This window comes from Homalodisca vitripennis, chromosome 1, assembly GCF_021130785.1.
Source record: "Homalodisca vitripennis isolate AUS2020 chromosome 1, UT_GWSS_2.1, whole genome shotgun sequence".
NCBI classification, from domain to species: Eukaryota; Metazoa; Arthropoda; class Insecta; order Hemiptera; family Cicadellidae; genus Homalodisca; species Homalodisca vitripennis.
This window is the reverse complement of record NC_060207.1, coordinates 137,511,923-137,533,702: the sequence shown is the minus strand read 5'-3', so window position 1 is coordinate 137,533,702 and position 21,780 is coordinate 137,511,923. Positions and strand designations below refer to the sequence as shown.

General features: G+C 31.9%; 1 protein-coding gene across 1 annotated transcript in view; it reads right to left on the bottom strand.

Annotated features, from left to right (window-relative positions):
- Nucleotides 1-21,780, bottom strand: part of LOC124353401 (lutropin-choriogonadotropic hormone receptor-like) — a 210,134-nt gene that overhangs the window by 110,713 nt on the left and 77,641 nt on the right. The window contains exon 8 of the mRNA XM_046803245.1: nucleotides 5,378-5,552. Within this exon, the coding sequence (XP_046659201.1) occupies nucleotides 5,378-5,552 (175 nt within the window). The remainder of the gene's footprint in view (nucleotides 1-5,377; nucleotides 5,553-21,780) is intronic.

Sequence of the window (21,780 nt, the reverse complement as noted above, 5' to 3'; positions counted from 1 at the left end):
GACAGTTTTACGACGTGGACCTATAGTCCGTTTACCTTAATAGCCACTAAAAAGCACCCAAAATGAAAGTATCTTACTTTTACGTAAATATTAGTGTGTATAGCATAACCAGAAAGAAAACAGTGTAGTTTTTAATTTTCTTAGAATAGTTCTTAGTTTTATCGTCTTCTTAGAGCTTCTTAACGTAATTTTTTAAGACTCTATACGTGTGCGTGTTTGTGATTAAATGGGTCATTTAACATGGTTTTGTCTTAAGAATGAAGTTCATGTAAACATGGTATGAGCTTTATTTAGTAATGAAGTTCTGTAAAACAAATAAAATGTAGGTTTGTATTTATTTGGCCACTCTATATTGATTTTATATTATTTTAATGATAACATCTAACAGAACTCTTCTGACAGAACGGATCTGTTCCTTCTGTATTAGGATCCAGATTTCAAAGCTTGTTTTCTTGCAAGATTAGCTACAATTACGTTTTAGACTTTCTGGGAATTGTTCCTTGTTTAATTTATTACACAAGGTGTTCTATATTTTAAATAATACTGCGTTTCCGTTCAATTTAAACGTAATTTTGTCTAACTAGTTTGATTCACAAAATTGTTTTGCTATTGTCATATTGGTGTAGCTAAGACGGGCGATATGCTATGAAAATTTAATTATAAACCCTAATATGTAAAGAGACAGTGAACTGGAAATCATGATAGTTCGTGATTCTCTACACCCCACAATTCTACTTATTTTTTACATGAATATTTCTTTCAATCTTATCTATTCACTTGTAGCTTGTATAAAAGCACAGTGTCCTATTTTTAATCTAGCACAACTATTTAGTTAATATTTTTCACCCCCCTATACACATTTAATATTCTTACTTTACTTCATTGGCGTGCCACACAAAATATAAATTATTTTTCAGTAATTAGCAATATTATCTTGAGACAGTTCTACTTGTTGTAGCTTATCAGATCCGTATTCAAAATGAGACTAAAAATATTAAATGGTAGCATGAGTAGCCACCAAAACTATTTCCAATAAACTCAAATATTGCAAAAAGTAATATATCTGGGAAATACAAGATTAAACGAACGCCAGACTCGGAAGCTTCGTATTCGCCCCATAGCGGTGACAATCTTGGTTAGGATAACGACTACCAATAGTATTATAGGTATGTAGATGTTTATGATTTTCAATTTAAATGCAGAGGTAATAGAGGTGGATTTTCACACCAAATTTCAAACATCCAAGTTAACTCGTTCGAAGGTTACCGTGCATACAGTCGGACACTCGTAAATGCAATTAGAAATGTCATTAACTGTGCGAGCCAAAATGAGTACCCTACTGGGTGAGACCGACCCCTTTAAACGCTGAGACAATTTAACTTCGTATCGGTTAATTGTAAATACATGTACGCGTATTTTAATACCAGTATAACCATATAATCATAGACTTTACAATAAATTGTAAGACTCGTTGCATGCCTTTCGTATACAATTTCATCCAAACCGACGTAAACTTCCAAAGCATTAAAATAAATAAAGACTGTATTGTCCAGTGACATAAAACTAATGATTTTCAGGTTGTTACTTCCTATTTTTAATGCACTTTTTAACTTTATCTCCGTGTTAAAAGTTGAACCTCAAATACCTGGCCGATAGCTAACTAGTATACCCTTATTATCATAGGCATATGATAACACTGATTTTAATATATAAAGTAGGTGTACGTACAATTTTATATATATATATATATATATATATATAAATTTAATAATATATACCTGTTCCATATTATATAGGTATTAGATATATTTGTGAGCTGTATCGCAAAGACTCTCAATAGTGTATTTAAGACTCTTGGTTTTCGCAAAATTTCCAATAAATTAAATAAAACATTTGTAATTAATACACAGATAATAAAATAAGCTAACAGAATTTTATCTACCATACATAAGATCCATGCTCCGTTCATTTCATTCTTCATCAGTAATTTTAGTCAACAAATTCAGCACAAACTTGCTTTGATGATGCTATTGCAGCATATACCAACGAAACCAATAAAGTTACTTTATCATATGTGTTGATAATTTACTAGAAAATCATATACGAGTAATCATTTGCAATATACTCGGTCTATTCTTTGTTCTACTCAATGCCAACATTACACCTATTTAACGAGAGTCAATTTTTTCCAGGCAGAAATTAAGGCTTTCAGTGTACCGATGTATAAGTAGTACAGTAAAGGTAGAAAGCCACGTAAAGTTTTAACCCCCTAGGTCTGTTCGTTCGGCAGTTATTGTGCGTAGAGGCAGACAGAAATTAAGGCTATCAGTGTACCGATGTATAAGCAGTACAGTAAAGGTAGAAAGCCACGTTAAGTTTTAACCCTCTAGGTCTGTTCGTTCGGCAGTTATTGTGCGTAGAGGCAGACAGAAATTAAGGCTATCAGTGTACCGATGTATAAGTAGTACAGTAAAGGTAGAAAGCCACGTTAAGTTTTAACCCCCTAGGTCTGTTCGTTCGGCAGTTATTGTGCGTAGAGGCAGACAGAAATTAAGGCTAACAGTGTACCGATGTATAAGTAGTACAGTAAAGGTAGAAAGCCACGTTAAGTTTTAACCCTCTAGGTCTGTTCGTTCGGCAGTTATTGTGCGTAGAGGCAGACAGAAATTAAGGCTATCAGTGTACCGATGTATAAGTAGTACAGTAAAGGTAGAAAGCCACGTAAAGTTTTAACCCTCTAGGTCTGTTCGTTCGGCAGTTATTGTGCCTAGAGGCAGACAGAAATTAAGGCTATCAGTGTACCGATGTATAAGTAGTACAGTAAAGGTAGAAAGCCACGTAAAGTTTTAACCCCCTAGGTCTGTTCGTTCGGCAGTTATTGTGCGTAGAGGCAGACAGAAATTAAGGCTATCAGTGTACCAATGTATAAGTAGTACAGTAAAGGTAGAAAGCCACGTAAAGTTTTAACCCTCTAGGTCTGTTCGTTCGGCAGTTATTGTGCGTAGAGGCAGACAGAAATTAAGGCTATCAGTGTACCGATGTATAAGTAGTACAGTAAAGGTAGAAAGCCACGTTAAGTTTTAACCCTCTAGGTCTGTTCGTTCGGCAGTTATTGTGCGTAGAGGCAGACAGAGATTAAGGCTATCAGTGTACCGATGTATAAGTAGTACAGTAAAGGTAGAAAGCCACGTTAAGTTTTAACCCTCTAGGTCTGTTCGTTCGGCAGTTATTGTGCGTAGAGGCAGACAGAAATTAAGGCTATCAGTGTACCGATGTATAAGTAGTACAGTAAAGGTAGAAAGCCACGTAAAGTTTTTAACCCTCTAGGTCTGTTCGTTCGGCAGTTATTGTGCCTAGAGGCAGACAGAAATTAAGGCTATCAGTGTACCGATGTATAAGTAGTACAGTAAAGGTAGAAAGCCACGTTAAGTTTTAACCCTCTAGGTCTGTTCGTTCGGCAGTTATTGTGCGTAGAGGCAGACAGAAATTAAGGCTATCAGTGTACCGATGTATAAGTAGTACAGTAAAGGTAGAAAGCCACGTTAAGTTTTAACCCTCTAGGTCTGTTCGTTCGGCAGTTATTGTGCGTAGAGGCAGACAGAAATTAAGGCTATCAGTGTACCGATGTATAAGTAGTACAGTAAAGGTAGAAAGCCACGTAAAGTTTTAACCCTCTAGGTCTGTTCGTTCGGCAGTTATTGTGCCTAGAGGCAGACAGAAATTAAGGCTATCAGTGTACCGATGTATAAGTAGTACAGTAAAGGTAGAAAGCCACGTAAAGTTTTAACCCTCTAGGTCTGTCCGTTCGGCAGTTATTGTGCGTAGAGGCAGACAGAAATTAAGGCTATCAGTGTACCGATGTATAAGTAGTACAGTAAAGGTAGAAAGCCACGTAAAGTTTTAACCCTCTAGGTCTGTCCGTTCGGCAGTTATTGTGCGTAGAGGCAGACAGAAATCGCATTTCCTCAGCAGAAGAGTCTTCGCTGAACTCTCAGTAGACTGATAAAGATAGACCGTTAAATATTCTTAAAACTGAGTTATTTAAACGAATTTTTAAACTATGGTTACCTAGGATAAAACATGTTTTATTATTAAAACATAAGTTGTAAATAATGAAATGTTATAAAATCTCGTTTAATCATTCTTTTATGAACGCTTCTCTTTACGCCACTTTTTTATAACAAAATACTAATTAGTCTGTTATTATTTATTAATTATTGATTACTGCTTTTGAAATTGTTGTTGTTTTAGTTAATTTCCACTTTGCGAGCAAATGGAACTAAATTTTATAAATTTAGTTCAATACATTGATAAAAAAAGAGATTAGATGAAAAATATAGATGAATTTTACTGAACATCTTCATAATTTATTTCAAAGTATGTAAAAGGAAACTGTTATACTGTATCCATGCAGCAACATTGGGTTTTTATAGTTTAAGAATTTTTCCTGCTCAATAGCTTTTTATTTTCTTGCGATATGATGTGCCGGTATGATGTCTGCACACTCATAATGTCGGCAACTGAACGTTATTTGTACAATATTATGTACACTCTTTTGAGTTTCTTTCATATTCTACTCTATTCTTAGTCTATTTCTTTCATATTTATATTTTATATTCCAACTAATAAATAGTTTTGAAATTAGCGAAATAATATAAATATAAAAATGTAATACTAACACATCTGTACGTAAAACTAAATTTAAATAAGTTTAATAAAATCCACTAATACAAAAACATGTAAAAGATAATATTTATAAACTAATAAATAAATATACAGTCAATTTTTGAAAACAAGCGTTATTAGACTTTAAACTGAAAATACGAATATTTTTATGAATATTATATTGCTATAAAACAATATAGTAAAGTACTCGCTCTGTATTTCTCTTTAAAAACTATTAAAACTGTTCTCCTAATAATCACTTCATCGGGTTACAACAACTTAGCAACGGTGTTTGAAGATTTACGATTAAAACCTAATGCCAATGTTTAAGAATGGGCTTAAAATATAATAATGTATTGTGTAAACAGCGAGTGCTGAAATGTATACGTTTTCTTATTTCTAAAAGACTTTTATGAAAAACGAACTTTTATCTAATTTAAATTTTAATATTGACTAGTGTTGGAATACTCGAGAAACTCTTTAAATGCCACTCTTCAACTTTCCTTTTAAACAAGGCATAATCGTAATTTTATAAAGTTTTATTGAATTCACAATACGTTATAATTTATTTAAATTTGAAATGGTTGTCCAATGAGAATGCCTGAGAGTAACAATATTATTAATAAAAATCCCTTTTCTAGACAAGCACCTTTAATTATGTGATAATACTGTTGGAATTAAGGATTATAGTATAGACAGTTGCCAATCTTACCGGAAGAACACAGCCAGGTAAAGTACGAAGTCCATTGCAGCAGAGCGTCGGGCCGCACTAAGAACTCCGGCAACAGACACCGTGAGCGTCGTCCTCCACCCCCTAGTCACCCGCTCACCCACCACCACAAGCCCAACGCGCAGGCAACCCAACACAGCTGCTTGTTCTTCAACACCTGGTCGTCACAGAGAACTTGGTATTCCTACCTTTCACTTTACCTTTTTTAATCCTGTTACTTTCTTTCTCATCATATATATAAGAAACAATCCACGTAAGAAACACCCACTTTTACCATCTAATCATCCTGTTGAGGAATTCAATTTATCAAATTCTTCGTTTCGTAATAACATAAATAGTACCAAATATTTATCTGAAAATTAATTTAGAGCAATTAAATCATTACGTGAAAACAAAGACATAATTATTTTACCAAGCGACAAAGGTAACTCTATCTTTATGATGAATTCTTTAGATTATATTAGTGAATCAAAAAGACACATCGTTACATGAAAAATTAGATGAAGATCCTTCTCCTCAACACAACGAACAAATCCAAAATTACCTAATGGACAAAGGTCCTCAAGAGGGGTCCTGAGGGGGACTGCCTCAGAAAGCTACTAAACTACTAACACCTAGATTTCCTAGAACTTCGGTGTTTTGCTCCTTACCAAAAAAACACAAACCTACCAGACCGCCTCCTGGCAAAGCTATAATCTTCAGCTATGTCTACGGAAAGGATATCTGCTTATGTTGACGAAATCTTGCAGCCGTTTGTAAGAACTCTTCCTCCTTACATCAAGGACACTAATGACTTTTTAACTAAATTAGCTCAAATTAATCAACCCTTGCCTGAAAACGTCTTACATGTACTGCCTATGTAGTCTTCGTATACTAATATTCCTACCGATGATGGTATCAGCGCAGGCCAAAATTACCTTGAATCGCGGCCAAACTGTACCAAACCTATATATATATATATATATATATATATATATATATATATATATATATGATTAATGATTAATCAACATTTCAATAGACATTAGTATAACTCAGATCCAATAATGATGTTGGCTTTGAAAGAAAATATTCATTTTGTGGCTATTTGTGTCAAGCATTTTGTTTCTCATAAAACTTTGCAATGGGATTATATAAACATCAGTTTGACAAACGGAAAAGTTGATTTGATAAAATTTGACATCCTGCTGTAGTTGGCAAATATCTCAATATTTTTTATAATTTTATTTTTATTTTGTTTTTGTTTCCTATGAATGAGTTCCTTTGATTTAACTAAAAAACACTTGTTTGATATTTATAAATTTTCTCCTTTCACGTGTATAGATTAGATTTTACCTTGGTAAAACTAAGGCCTTACAAATATAATAGAAAGTAAATGGGATATCTGATTTTAGTTCATTTAGCCTGTGGCTGCAATATTTTACCATTGTCCAGAAAACATTAAAAAATATATATAAAATACCATCATTCAAAACTTTCGAAAATGTCAATTACTTTAAAAACAGTTTTGAGTTAAAATAAATCATTTAAACCCATTACTACGACTATGTTGATGTTTTACCAAATATAAACCAAATAATGTTTCTCAAAGTATTGTATAAAATTAGCATAATTATTCTTAGTTGGCAAAAACCTGTGTTTAAAGTGTAAATACTGTATAGCTGTAACAGAACCCTATCGGTAACTCGACTCAGTACTGGATTTTAGTTGATTATAAGGATTAATATATAACATTTCGTTTTTTAAAAAAGACATCTTTGCCATATTTTGAAAGAATTCATTTCCAATGATAAGACGATATAAAAGCGATCGTTTCTGAAATTAAATACATCAACTGAAACGCTACGTCTGATTTATTACGTGACATTCTTCAACCGAAACGGCTCTCTTATTTTACTAACCAATACTCACTCTATTCCCTTTCCTAGGGATTTGTTTTAAAAATAATGTTTCTCCATCGAATAAAAAGCGACAAATTGTACTTGATGAAGTAAACAGAGTAAATAAAATTGAAAATTCAAATTCAAAAAATGTGCATAGTACATTAATGCAATTTATAAAATATATTTTAAAAATTAAATCAGTTATATTCTCAAAATGTAAAACTTTAATACAAGTCAAATTAAAATTATATGACAATGACAACAAGGACACAGAAAGCGGATTTGACGTGGGTGATTGCCACAGTATCGAGTCCTAATGCCGAGTTCTGCCAGTTACAATTACTTTGCTCAAGAGTTGTTGCTAATGGTCTGGGTTGTATAAGGAGTTTGTCACGTGCAATCGTTCTTATAGCCAAATCTCACTCTGAAAGTTGATTCTGATTTCTTCTTCCAGCTTTCAACTGAATAAACTTACATGGTCCCATGCTTTTTGTAGAAGTATTTTAAATATTGTTAAGAAAATAGTGTAGTATACTCGAATAATACATACACTAATACATATACATACACAATAAAACTTACACAATTGACCTTTTTGTTATTAAAAAAATTAAATTAATGTATACCACTGTATTCGCCTGCTTATGGTGTACAAGTTTTATAAGTCATTTGCAGTAATTTTGACTACTACATTTCCAGAATGAACGATCTTAGTGAAAGCGCGTGCTGGAAGTGCCTTAGACTGTAATCGTATTAAGGAGTTAGCGACTCAGTTGTTTGGTACAGAGATCGATGTTGAAGTCCGCTTTTAAGTATTGTGAGATATTACAAATTTTGAGTGTTTTTAGTTTATTTGTGGTTTGGCAAAACTACAAGTCCATTGGTTAATGACGTTAAGTGCATTGTCTTTTTTCTTCATTTTTTAATATTTCTCTATATTCAACCTGATATTATCAATTTATTACCTAAATAAAAAAGCTGAAACAATTCTCGAAACGTATAGTGTCAATTATTTTTCTTGCATTCATCAATGCCAAATGACAAGTTCTCTTACTCTTTCACACATACATGGTGGTTCTTGAACAAAAATGTGATTATATATTCTCGTATACACCATTTAGGCCTCTTTCATTTTATAAATTTTAAGTACAGGAAGGTCAGTTACGAATCACCGCTTAAGTACTCGCAATTCGGCTTTTAAAGCGAATAGTTATATAAAACAGAGTCTGATTGGCCACCGAATTTCTCCATTCGGAGGTGACTTGTTTAATCAGTATAATTTGAATTCCGTAATTCTGTCTCTTAAACAGCGTTATTCTGGATATCTTCACGATTGTTTTATAATATTCCAGAGTGCATAATTAAGACGTCTATTGGGAAATAAATTATTCGATTCACGAAAAATAAATTATCTTAGTCTTAATACTTGGAATTCTCAATAATGATCTGTAGAATACATTTTTTAGACAACACAATATTTTGATTAAATAAATATAGTCATATAGCCAGAGTGTTTAGTAAACCTTTACTACAAAAACCACATGTATTCTGAAACAAGATTACAACAGTAAAATTTAGTATTTTAATGAGTCAATATGTCGTATTTTATTAATAATACGGTTTTAATATTTCAACATGGATAATTGTTATAGTTATAATACTTAATAGAGTATAAGTATATTTGTAATAATCATAAAATTATAACACAATTATAATTATAACTATTATAACATTACTTTAACTTTAACTTTAGTACTTTTTTACTAACTTTTTAACTTACTCTACATTTTAAGTTTTACGATTTTTAAACTAACAAAATAATATTTCGTACCGATCCATGGTCTGTACACAGCTGAACCATTGCATTGGCAGCTGAACTGTGCATGTAAGCCTGAAGCCTGGGTGGCATATTACGTATAAAATCCAAAATCACAATTCTGGATGTGTAAGAAATAATAGTGCAGGCTGTTCAATTTAAAATCACTATATACAATTTTTTTTATTCAAAATCATGTTATGAGACCATGACTAGTCACTGTCCCATTAGATTCTTTACAACTTATTAACCATCCACACTGTTACTAAAAATTTTTTGCACAATTAATTATATATTTTAGGACTTTATCTTTAAAAGAAGATAGAACATTTTTATTTTCCCGATGTTGTGTTTTAACTTCGTTCGTAACAACTTAAGGCAAGGATGTATATAATTTTATCATATTTTTTCATACTATAAGTACAAATCAACTAGTAATTATTATTTAAATGATTTTAATATTTCTATTAAATAGAAGTAGTTCAAATACGTCTGGAAAAATAACAGTGATAAACTATTAATATTTAAAAGATAAATGAAGCTATAACTTATAAACTATGTTACACTAAAATATAACACGCATTGAAAAATTAATCACTTAAAAAACGACTGATAAAAAAAACTTTAAAAAAAGTAGTTGGTTAATTGCCGTAGATACGCGCAGAGCAAGATGCCAGCAGTGCTGACGAGCGGGAGGGAGATGCCGGTGTACTTCCAGAAATTATGCTAAATGCCATAGGGTAAAAATGGCTCCCAAAATAAAAAACAGCATAAAGGGAAGTCTACAAGGTGACGAAAGGACAGAAGTGCATATATAACATTGTTGTGCCCTGGTAATCTATCCCATTGCAGTCTTCATTTATTGCTTTGGAATAAACGCTAAAAAATAATTGTTAGTATGTGTACAGAGTGCAAACGAAGTACTGATACGTCTGGATATATTCCAAACGGATTGCGATATTGATGTAAAAACTTCACCATACCTATTACAATACTTTTATGAACTTTTTTAAGGTAACAAAAATTCTCTCTCCCCCTTTTTCAAAGGGGGGTTGAGGGGGTCACTTGAAGTTTTCAAATTGCAACCCCTATCTTGTGACATACCATTTTGAAGGTAAATTCAAAAGACACAATGACATGGACAAAAAATCTCTACAACGGTCCTAGCAAAAGTTATGGACAAGCAACCCCTTACATCTAAGAGTGTAAATGAAATCCTGATATGTCAGGATATATTCCAAACGGATTAAGATATCAATGTAAAACCTTCACCAGACTATATAAACTTTTTTGCGGGTAACAAAAATTTTACCCCCCTTTTCAAATGGGGTTGAAGGGTGTAACTTTAAAATTTCAAATTCCAACACCTATCTTGTTGTCACACCTGTCATATTTAAGGAATATTTAATAGAAAATTTTAATAAATAATAAAATAAAAAATAAATTACTCATTTTCATATAATTCTATCGAATTTTATTTACAATAGTTCTGGATAACACCGCTGTTTCCCACGGGTTTCCAGTAATGAGTCCTTCTGTAGGCGATTTGCTTGGGAGTAATCTTCATGAGTAAATAATAAAATACAGAGTGATATAAAACTAGCTATTTACAATACCAAAACTATTGACACCCTGTGAATTGAAATAATAAGAATAAAATATATTTAAACAAATTATTTAATTTATTACTTATTATTTAAATTATTTATTATATATAAATTACTAAATACTACTTTCAGTTGTATCTACAACTCCTCATATCCTGATAAAAGAATTATATTTTTTATATAAGCAGTTATTGGAAGTCAACTATTCGTTGTATTAAAACTTAAATACAATGTTACTGAATTAATTTAAAAGTAAGTAGATTTTTATGCACTTTAACACTAAGTTTCGAGATCTGAAATCTGATCTTTTCTATAGGTAAATGTCTAAACTAATGTATGACTACAATCTAGGTTAATGTAAACAAAACATTAATCAGAAAACACAACAGCCATGTTGTGTGTCTACTCCATGCACACTAACTAAAACATGCACTTAATAAAAATACTAATTATTAAAATAAAACTACAGATTACATGTCACAATAGGTTTGCACTAACCTGCCAACCAAATATAACTGCTAACTCAGTTACAAACTTATTTCAGACACTGCATAACTTACTCGTAGAGCTTATTTAACAAAAATATCAAGAAAATCCGCGAAGGTCTGACATATTTTAGGGTGTTTAGGGTGCAAGATGATTAGGGACTGTGGGAAGTTCATGATCAGAAGATTTGGATGCTTCAGAAAATTGTAGGAAATTCAAGATGAGAAAGGGAATGTTTGTTTATAGCCACTGAAAACAGAAAGTTAGTTCGGGAAAAGATGGTGATATCATTTAAGGGAATACATTACATGTCAAATCACCTGTTGACATTCCAGTTCCTTCAAATCATCAATGATATTATGAGCGCCATTGATAGACAACATTCCATTAGTAGCGCCCACGGACGTGAATCCTCTGTCATAGAAGGGTACAAATAAGAAATTGTTATTTCACCTCAAAGCCCTGCTCAAGTGGCTTTGAATTTATAAAAATCAATTAATGATATCGTTATCAAGTACCACGGAATACCCCGTTGGACTATACACTTATGTTACATCATAAGTATTTATTAATATTTGACTTGAGATTTCCACAACAGTGACCTTTAAACTTTACATATAAACTACTGGACCTGCAGAAACTACAATTTATTGAATTAGTTGAAACTACAAATATAATTGAATTTTTCAACAGTTTCTTTTACCTCGTAATGGTTGGTACACATAAACATAAGTGCTCTCAAAGTTCACCTAGTGGCCCTTAAAATGGTGAAATAAGTTGTTAGATGAATTAGTATTTCATAATAAACATGTTATTCATAGTTGCTATTATTCTTCACGTGTTTAAATATTATATATATATATATATATATATATATATATATATATATATATATAATATTAAGTTATAAATCCCACCCAGTTATGAGCTTAGATTTCTGTACATTCTAATTCAGTCTTGGTTGGTGAAATCATGCTGTGACAGTGATTATCCTCATGTTTACTAATTTCCTTTAGAAGTTTTAAAAGGACAAGCGCGTCTACAAGCTGTGATCTCTCAATACCGGATCGGAAAATACTGATAAGGCTATTTTCAACATTCTGTATCTAAAATTACATCTAAACCTTTTGTAACAAACAACTCAAATATACTGTTTGTACCATTGCAAAACTATTAGAACAGAGCTGGACACGTTTCTCGCTTTCGCTCGTTTCAGCGGAAAGCTTAGTATCCATTTGAGAAAGATCCATACACGCGGCAGCGCCACTTTGCCAATAATCCAGCTTTAATAGCCTATCCCCTGAATGTTTTTGTTGATCGAGTCGGATGGTCCCCAACACTTAGTGTAATGCCGTCAAAGTATCGGAAAACATCGTGACAGGATCAAATCGAGCGAAAAAAACAATGATATAAAAGCTTTGAAACTACATACGAGTATTTGTTTTGGTTTTTGTAACTTTGTTCTGTTTTGTTCATTGTGGTAATTGTTTTTAAAACATCATTTAATTTAATTAAAGCAATGGAGGACTCTTATTTAAATGTTTTCAAACAACTTGTAGAATTATACAGCGGGTACAACAAACTGATAAAAACGCAAAACATACTTCCAACTTTAATTAATACCTAGATTAAAACTAACTTCTTAAAAGTTCTATTCCTACTCTATTCCTGCTTCCTCTCCTGCGTTAGAAAATGTACTCGTATGTATAGTTAGTGGGTTATGGTTAGTATAGTAGGTATAGTATGGTTATATAAGAGTAAACGTATATACTGTACCTGACTGTTTTTGAATATTTATATTCTGTATCATAATTCTGTATATTTTGTATTCTGTGGTATTCTCTATTAAAGCCGTAGTCAAATCTAAAGTTTATTAGAAAATAATAATTCAACAGTATATTTTTAAGATTAGAAAAAGATACGATAACTAATATGTGATAAGTCGATGGCGAAAGTTTAAGTTGGTTAACGTGGGTTTAAAGTTAACTTGTGAACAAGCACCTTACTCTCCATCTTCATTATATTTCCCCTAAAGTTTTGTTTCATACTTTCCGCAAGTGATTAACAACAAACATTTTCTGAATACTTATAAAATGTGTTTTTTTATTAAAAATACACCAAGAAAGTCACATTTCACTTTTAACATTTTTGAAAATAATAAACAAAAGTTCAACCGTATATCTTTAAGTTAGCTTTCATAGAGATTCATCTGTACATTCCCCTCATGAGAAAATAATTAAAAACATATTTTGCATTTTTAATGTGAGTTTGAAAACAAAATCCATTTTTTTAATTCACCCCATAACATATTATTACCTTCAAGTTGAGGCCATAAAAACCAATTAGTGTCTTCTTATCGTGGACAACATTCGTGAATAATTTCAAAGAGGCAATTACTAGAATGTACAAATATATTATAACTTCAAACAAAAGGTAGTACCAATAATATAGTAGCGTTACCTCTATACATCACGGAACCGAGTTGGGTTTCCTGACTAAAATGTCTGACACTCATTTCCCTTATGGATAATAATAATAACTAGCAGTTACCCACGGCTTCACACGCGATTCCCTATAGAAAAATTGGGACATAGGAGGCATATTTCTTTTGAACGTCGTTATTACCCTTCTGAGATAAATGGTAGTCACTGAAAGATACTCCAAGCTCATGATCTGTTAAAGATTTAAATTTTGAAAACAGTCTCAATATGCACCTGTGAAATAACTGGAATTTTTCTCCAATATTCTACGTTTTTTGTATATAATTGAACTATATTAGCCCAGCGTGGACAGTCGAATTCATTAGTGCACATACGATGTAATAAATGATGGCGCTAAATGTAATTTTGAAACGAAAATAGGCATATTGTAGGTACTTATTATTACAGTCTAATGATTATGAGCTGCAGTTGTTAAGCGAAATTGCGTATGGTTTTTATTTTAGGCTTTGCGCGTTTATCACTTCTGGATCGAATTAGTGATATCTCTGATGTCATGATTGAGGTTGCTTTGTTGTCTCGATCGAGAGAATATGTACGCACGGAGTTCTGAGAACCAACTTTAAATGATGTAAACACTAGTATCCGTGGATGTAAACATATATTTCTTTTGTCGCATTATATATGTTTACAAAGAACAGCTGATTAAATTTGAACAGGCTCTTTCACTTAATAACATATGTTTGCTGCAGTGCATTTCTTACAGGTATTTCCTTAACTTTTAGAGTGGGGCGGAACCCTGACCACGGGAACGGTATAAAAAGTATCCTATGTCCTTCTCCCAGTTCTTAGCTACCTCCCTACCAATTTTCAGCCAAATCGGTTCAGCCGTTCTTGAGTTATAAATAGTGTAACTAACACGACTTTCTTTTATATAAATAGATAATAGCTAGATATATTTTCTTTTAAAGGCATTGAATCAATCCTTACCTCTATAGCTCCATTATGTGTGTAAAATTAGGTTGTTCTACCATGCTTAGAAGTCGTGTCAGGAAACATCGTAGTACACTCATTGTGTGTATCTTATGAGATAATGAGAATACCTCTTTCACCTATATTACACTATATTTGTATATTTTGTAGTCTAGGTGTCTCTTTAACATCGAAACGATGTAAAGAGTTTCTTTTGAGCTTCTTTGTTACCTACTTTTTTGGATCCCTTATGAAGAATATAACTCCGGATTCCAGGAGTGAAGTCTAACACTGTCAGATTCCAGATGCTGCACTAAGAGGATGATGCATTGGGAGCTTAACTCGAAATTCACATTCAATTATATAATGTATACCCTATTTATATACATGTAGTCAAACTAATATGATACAGCCCTACCTAATCCACTAACTTGGCGGGAAAGACTGAGTGTGACCAAAGCCTTCAATATTCTTTATTATAAAATCTTTACTAATTTGTGTTATACATTTTACACGTATAAAACATCTTCTTTAAATACAACATAACTTTAATATTTTATTTCAAAACAAATTGTTGAGGCAAAAAAACAAGACAAAAAAAATTTACGAATTGAACTTATTTCGCACACAAATAATACAGCCATTAATCTTACTGTTCAATGATTTCGGTTCAATGCTTTTCAAACATTGAGTTAAACTTTCGAACGGAAAGAAACACACATTTACAGGAATCTAACTTATTTTATCCTCGGTGGTCTAACTTCAGCCGCAAATATTTACATTTGGGAGTTGCTGAAGTTTTACTCGAAGTTTAATTAAATCTCAGGCAACCCTTCAGATTTCCTACGAGAGAATACGAGGCGCAGGAATGTTGAATATTTTGAATATTCAGTAAAGAGTGCCTTCAGTGGTTTATTATTGTAAGTAAAATTGTTTGGATAGTATTAATTTGACTTCAAAGCATATTTATTTTATATTATTTGTTGTTGATATTTTAAAACTGAAAATATATGTGATATTCCACTTCCTAAACTAAATATGGTATAATGAAGAGCCCGACAGAACATTACGAGAGTTTTAGCTAAAATTTACCAATACCATTTTGAGGTATATATACCATCTTTGTCGTATTTGTGGAGAATTTCAGATTGTAAAAATGAAAAGGGGACTATGAATGGCTGACTGGCAGTGGTGGATGCATGTCGTGACTAATCCAAATTCTAATAAAACTGACTAACTCTGCTGGCTTTTGACATCAGGCTGAAAAAAGAGAGTTCTTTCTTGGCCCAAGAGGAATCTATGCGTTAATTATTAAGGCTCTAGGACCTTCCTATCAAGAGGTATCCTCCAGATGGACAGCGGAAAGTGGCATAATTTTAAGAAAGATCTGTCTCGTCCTTCAATATGTAGAATGTCTTTGACTTTTTTAGTTTTCCAGTACAACTTGTAATAAGTTGAATAAAGAAACTATAATTGTAAGTAGGAAAAGAGGTAATAGGAAATTATAACAGAGTTCCCAATTCTAGGATCAGACACACTGGTCATTTAAAAGCTCATTAAGAATGTAAATAAATTCTTTCAATTGGAATACTTCATAATTATTTTATTTCTCTTAACATACTGTGATAGTTTCTACAAAGATAGTTACCTGAAGATGAATTCCCAGAATTCTAAATGTACATTGTACAAAAATAAAAGGTTTTAAAAAGTGTTAAATAATTAAGGTTTATAATTGTTTCTACAAAGGACCTATGGTACTATAACTCGATGGAGCCAAAGAAAAATATTTTAAAAAAAGCTTAAATAACATCTGAAAACAGTAACGTCAGGTTAGAGTGAGCAAACGTTTGTTCTCACCATGTACGTGTATTATATTTCCATAATTGTAGGCATGTCTATACCATGTTTTTGTGCACTGCCTGCAAATACAACTAATTGATTGGGAGACAAATTCGTACCACTTATCGAGAATAAAATTTCTTAACTTAAACCTTTACTATTGATCGAATGCATTAAAACTCATCAACTACTGATGATCACTTTATATAAATGGAAAAGCACTCACTCACTCAAAACTAATTCTTCAACTTCTACATGCTACCTCCGAAAGTTAAAGTTTTACATGACTTGAACACCAAAAAGCTTTTTATAAAGATATTACATCCAAAGGGGTTGAAATGGGGTTTTAACCTGAAGAAGAACGCGTTTTTTTATATTTAGTAACACAGTAAAGAAAAACCTTTACTGTTTAGCTTGTTAACAAAATGATATTGCAAGGGTTGGTATAAATGCTCAACATTTGTTTAAAACCATGGAATCCAAAGATGTAACTTCACCACATGTATTGATGAGTTACTGAAAATTGTCAAACAGTTAATCATCATCACAATATACCCTGTCTATTAATTTGATTATTTTAAGGTTTCCTCCATAAGATAAACGTAACAAAAAAGTCATGTTTTTACTTACTGAAATCAGGACTCCCAAAATAACGATGTTTGTCACTTTCAAAAAGCGATAAAGAGTTAGAAGAGTTAAGAGGTTTCACATCGAACTTCAGCCATTTAGGTTCATCAGCAACTGACGGGAGAAAGAGAGTTTTTAAACGCTCAGCTTATACAATCTATTTCACTCTTGACTTCAGTCTCCAAAAACACTGCTCTTTAACCTTAAAGTCATATTATTTTGAGATGGTTCAGAAGATTTGAATACATTCCAATGTATACTTATTATATCAGAAGGGTTTATTATGCCATTTTAAAAATTTATGCTTTTGACGTTCCGGCTGTTCAATAAAATTGCACGCAAATCCACGAGTAACTGGTATAATTGTCTAATAAAAAACCTGAAACTAACTTATTTAAACTTGAAATTATAATCCAGAGTATTTTTATTCACTGGAAGAGATCACTTGTCTATGATACGAGAAACTCATCATACTCTCTCCAACCCCACTTGGAAAAATGAATTATATCGCGGTAGTTGCTGTTTTGGAGATCTAATCTATATTTATCACATCCTTGCAAGGAATCTGAGACTATAATCAAATCAAATCAATTTCATAGCCAACATCAATTTATGTAATCTTACAATTTTTAACATGCATACCGTTTCTCATTCAAACATACAGGTCAATCAACAATTACGTCCCTTTCACTCTTCGCTAATGTAACTCATTCTAGCCTTCCAGTCAAGTGCCAAATCCTCACCTGTGTTATAAAATGCTTTTGGCACCAAATAGGCGTCTACCAAGTTTTTAACGCTTAGGACATTAGGGCATTTTTATTGATCTCTGTAGATGAAATAAGAACCTACCTGCGATGGCAAGTGTTCATAAACTACCGTTCTATGGCTACCAGTCGATAACTCTTTTCCCCGTGTCTCATGCTTGTGTACGTCTCGATCTAAGGTTAAGGAGTATCTATACATAAAAAACACAGTTTATTCAAAATTTAGAGAACGGCAGACTCAAAAGATTCAATGACTTAAATGCTGGCCTGTACGACTCTCTAAAATTTATTTTTGCGATGGTTTGAATCGAATTTTTGAAGTTGAAATATTCTATGAAATAATTGTTTGCGCAAACTTCCCAAAATACCACTCCGCAGGAAAGATGGGGGTAAATTAAACCATAATACGCTGTTATCAGTACCTGACTCGCGCAAATATTTTGCTAAAGAACACAAATGCCTAAGGGAGTTTTTTAGCGAACATGATCAATGTGCTCGTTTCAAGTCAACCCTCGATCAAGGCTTATGTTTTATATTTTAGGATATGATCCCAGTTTGTGTTTCAATAACCATATATAATACTATAGAAATTTCAAATCGATTGTGATAACAAATTTTAAAATATGATTCTATTTGCAATAATTGGACTTTATAAATAACATTATTTGAAATTGCTTACAAAATTGTCAGAGATCAGATATTTTTAAAATAGTAGATCTCATTACGTACATTTAAACATTTTCCATAACCAACCATCGTGCCCCCTAAAAGTTTATTAATTCCTGTCAACAATACAGGTATTGGCCTATTTGGTCTAATACACTCTATATAAATAAATCAATTGTATTTTAATACCCTTTGCCAAAAAACACTTCAATCTGAGGGATTGCTTATTTATAATCATCTCAGGCGTTTATCTATTGTCTAAAAACGATTAATTTTCGTTCTAAACTGAGTTACTTCTAAAATAATTGCGTTAACACTCTTTCACTTCAAAAGTTTACTACGACCTCGGCTTTACCACGACAGGGATTTCATTTAGAACATTTATTGGGAGTTACTGTATTTATAATTACGACACCAATAACCATTTCACCTTTCTTGGGATCCTTCTATAAGGATCCCAACAATCAATATCTCAATTTTCACATAACGCTTAAACAATCATCAACTGTTCACAAAATGCTATTCTGGTAACAAACCTTTTGGGACAGACTGTCCATCGTGGTATATGTTTATCTTTACAGGATCGTAGAAAGTATTAGTTCTATACAAACGGACTTTAAGTCGAACAGTAGCATCGCCAACGATTTCCAGGGGATTGTATCTGACACGTTGAATTAGTTCAGAACGTGAAAAACTGATAATATTGCGTCCCAACGGAGGAAATAAGTAGTACCAACATATGATAGAAACTTTCTTTCTCTAGTAATAAATACAATACTTAGCGCTTTTTATATACTATTTTAAAGTATTATAGTATTAAGTATTATAAAAAAACAAAATGTTATCGTTAGAGCCTATAAGGTAGGAATTATATTGTATTTTATAAATAAGTTAAGTTGTATATAATATACCTTTTAAGAATTACATACTTATTTAATAGTTCTTAATAAAAGGCGGATTGTAATGTCATTTTAAAACTACTTTACGAGATTTGCAGTTTTATCACAATACTATGTTTCATAAAACATTAGTTTTATGTAAAAAACGTAATTTTGATGACATTAAGGTTTATTAAGATAACCCATTAAGACTTAACTAATAAACATTAATGTTAAATGTGTCTGGAGGTAAGACTGAACTGTTGCAATTCACCGTAGTTAACTGTTTGATATCTATTATATTTTCATTTGCAAAGATTTTGTAAACATGGATTTGTGGAATTTTAACAAACCTAGGTTTTAGATATTTACCATTCAATCAAACATCCATAAATAAACTTTGTTTTATAACCAATAAATTCCTATTTGAGATAAAAATTATGATTTCGTGCAGTTAAATTTATAGCAAGAATGTATCAAAGTTAACTTGAGAAAGCCATAAACTAAAATCTCCCAAATGTATAACCTTATGATATCTTCAACAATTTAAATTTAATTTGTTTCCCTAATAATACAGAACAATCATTTAAATAAATGTTTGAACTCTCTATTTCACGAAAAATAATATACATCCTTTAGTGATGCAGTTTATGCCATATAAAAACTGTATTGGAGTATCATTAAAATACACATGTACTTGACATATTCAGAAATATTGTATCTTAAATCCATTTAAACATTCACAGCTGATCTAGAAATAGCATTTTAGAGTAAACAATAATCAATCTTAATCCTAAAGGATTTGGTGAGGCTTGTGATAAAATAGACTGTGATGTCTTTCCTCTCTTCTATGATGCTTAATTGTTATCTGAGAGATATTATGGCGCATTGAAGTTCTTATCTCTAAAGTAAATATAATGATATTCAAGTATATTTTTTTCTCTTTTCACCGCGTTATTGTCTCGTATTAAACAACTTACTCTGCTTTACACATATTTGAAATCTGTAAAGTCATTTTTGGTGGTCAAAAAAAAACAGTTAAAAAATGTTATTGCTTAACATTTTCCTTTAAACTTTTCAAGGTTTATTTGATTTTGTTTATGGAGCCAACCAACAACATTGAAAGCACATCAAATTAGAATTTATACATTATTCCTATATACAAAATGCCAAGTGATATATATTTATAGTGATTCAGTCTTATTGTATTTTCTCTAATAATATCTTTAATAACATTGCATAACTAATCCTGCTCTTTATGAACACCATTTACTTATGGTTTTCATTCATTAACACCATTAAAGAGTTTTCTAATTTATTCTAATTATTCTCATTGTAAATTATGTTTCACTGCTCTTTTTAATAGACTGTGAGATTGATTGAACGCAAACATGAATAAATCAAACAAAGTTTTTTTACTCGATATTTCACTCAAAAACTACGTTCCTTAGAATTAAACGTAATATAAGCCAACTTTAGGCAAAACTTCCAGCTCCTTGTTCTCATATTTTTAAGTACAAAAGAATATCAATCACTGCCGATCGCCTCTTGAGGCATAAATTTTGATAAACTAATCCATATAATAGGATTACAGTCCATTTTAATTTCAGACCTGTTACCATTCATGTAAAACGTACTGGTAAATCTTCACTGACATATTTTATATAATTAGTCCACTTCTTATTTTTCTGTTGTATACACAACAGGAAATTAGCGAATGCTTCATTGTTTCAAAGCTTTTAAAATAATTAATCATTGTTTCTTTTAAATTCGAAAGTCAAATAAAACTTAAATGCCACATTAAATACCACAAATGATACTTGTAACTAGTGTGTCATCACAAATGTGAACATAACAAGTTTCTTGAAAAGGAAACATTGGAAATATCGAAACGGTACTAGTTTCTTAAATGTAGGATTTTTCAAAGACCTACAATAATCTGTATTATTTAAGTCATATACAATTACTAAATACATAGTTTGCCGGCTATACGCTATACGCTAACTCTTGATAGAGAAGCTCTGATGACTTGAGAATTGGTGCATTGGTATATTTCTCGATCCAAGTAGAAACTCCAAGGAGATTTTGAGACCAATGGCCAAAACGGGCAATCTGTCCGTCTGTGTTATAAATCTTCATTTCATTCTGACGGGTTCTTGGATGCTCCATTTATCCGATTATTTAATTTGCAGGGATAATAGGGAATAAAGAAGACACGGCACCTTGACATAAGTATTATCTATATTTTTTTTAAGTACTCCTATACAGGGTGATTCATGAAGTTCTCCCCCCACTTCTACAGAACATTGTACTAGTAAAAATCATGAAAAAATGTTATATAAACATAGGTCCGAAAAACACTTCGTTAGCGAGTTACAGCTAGCGAAAGATTTCGCCTCAATTCCTGGG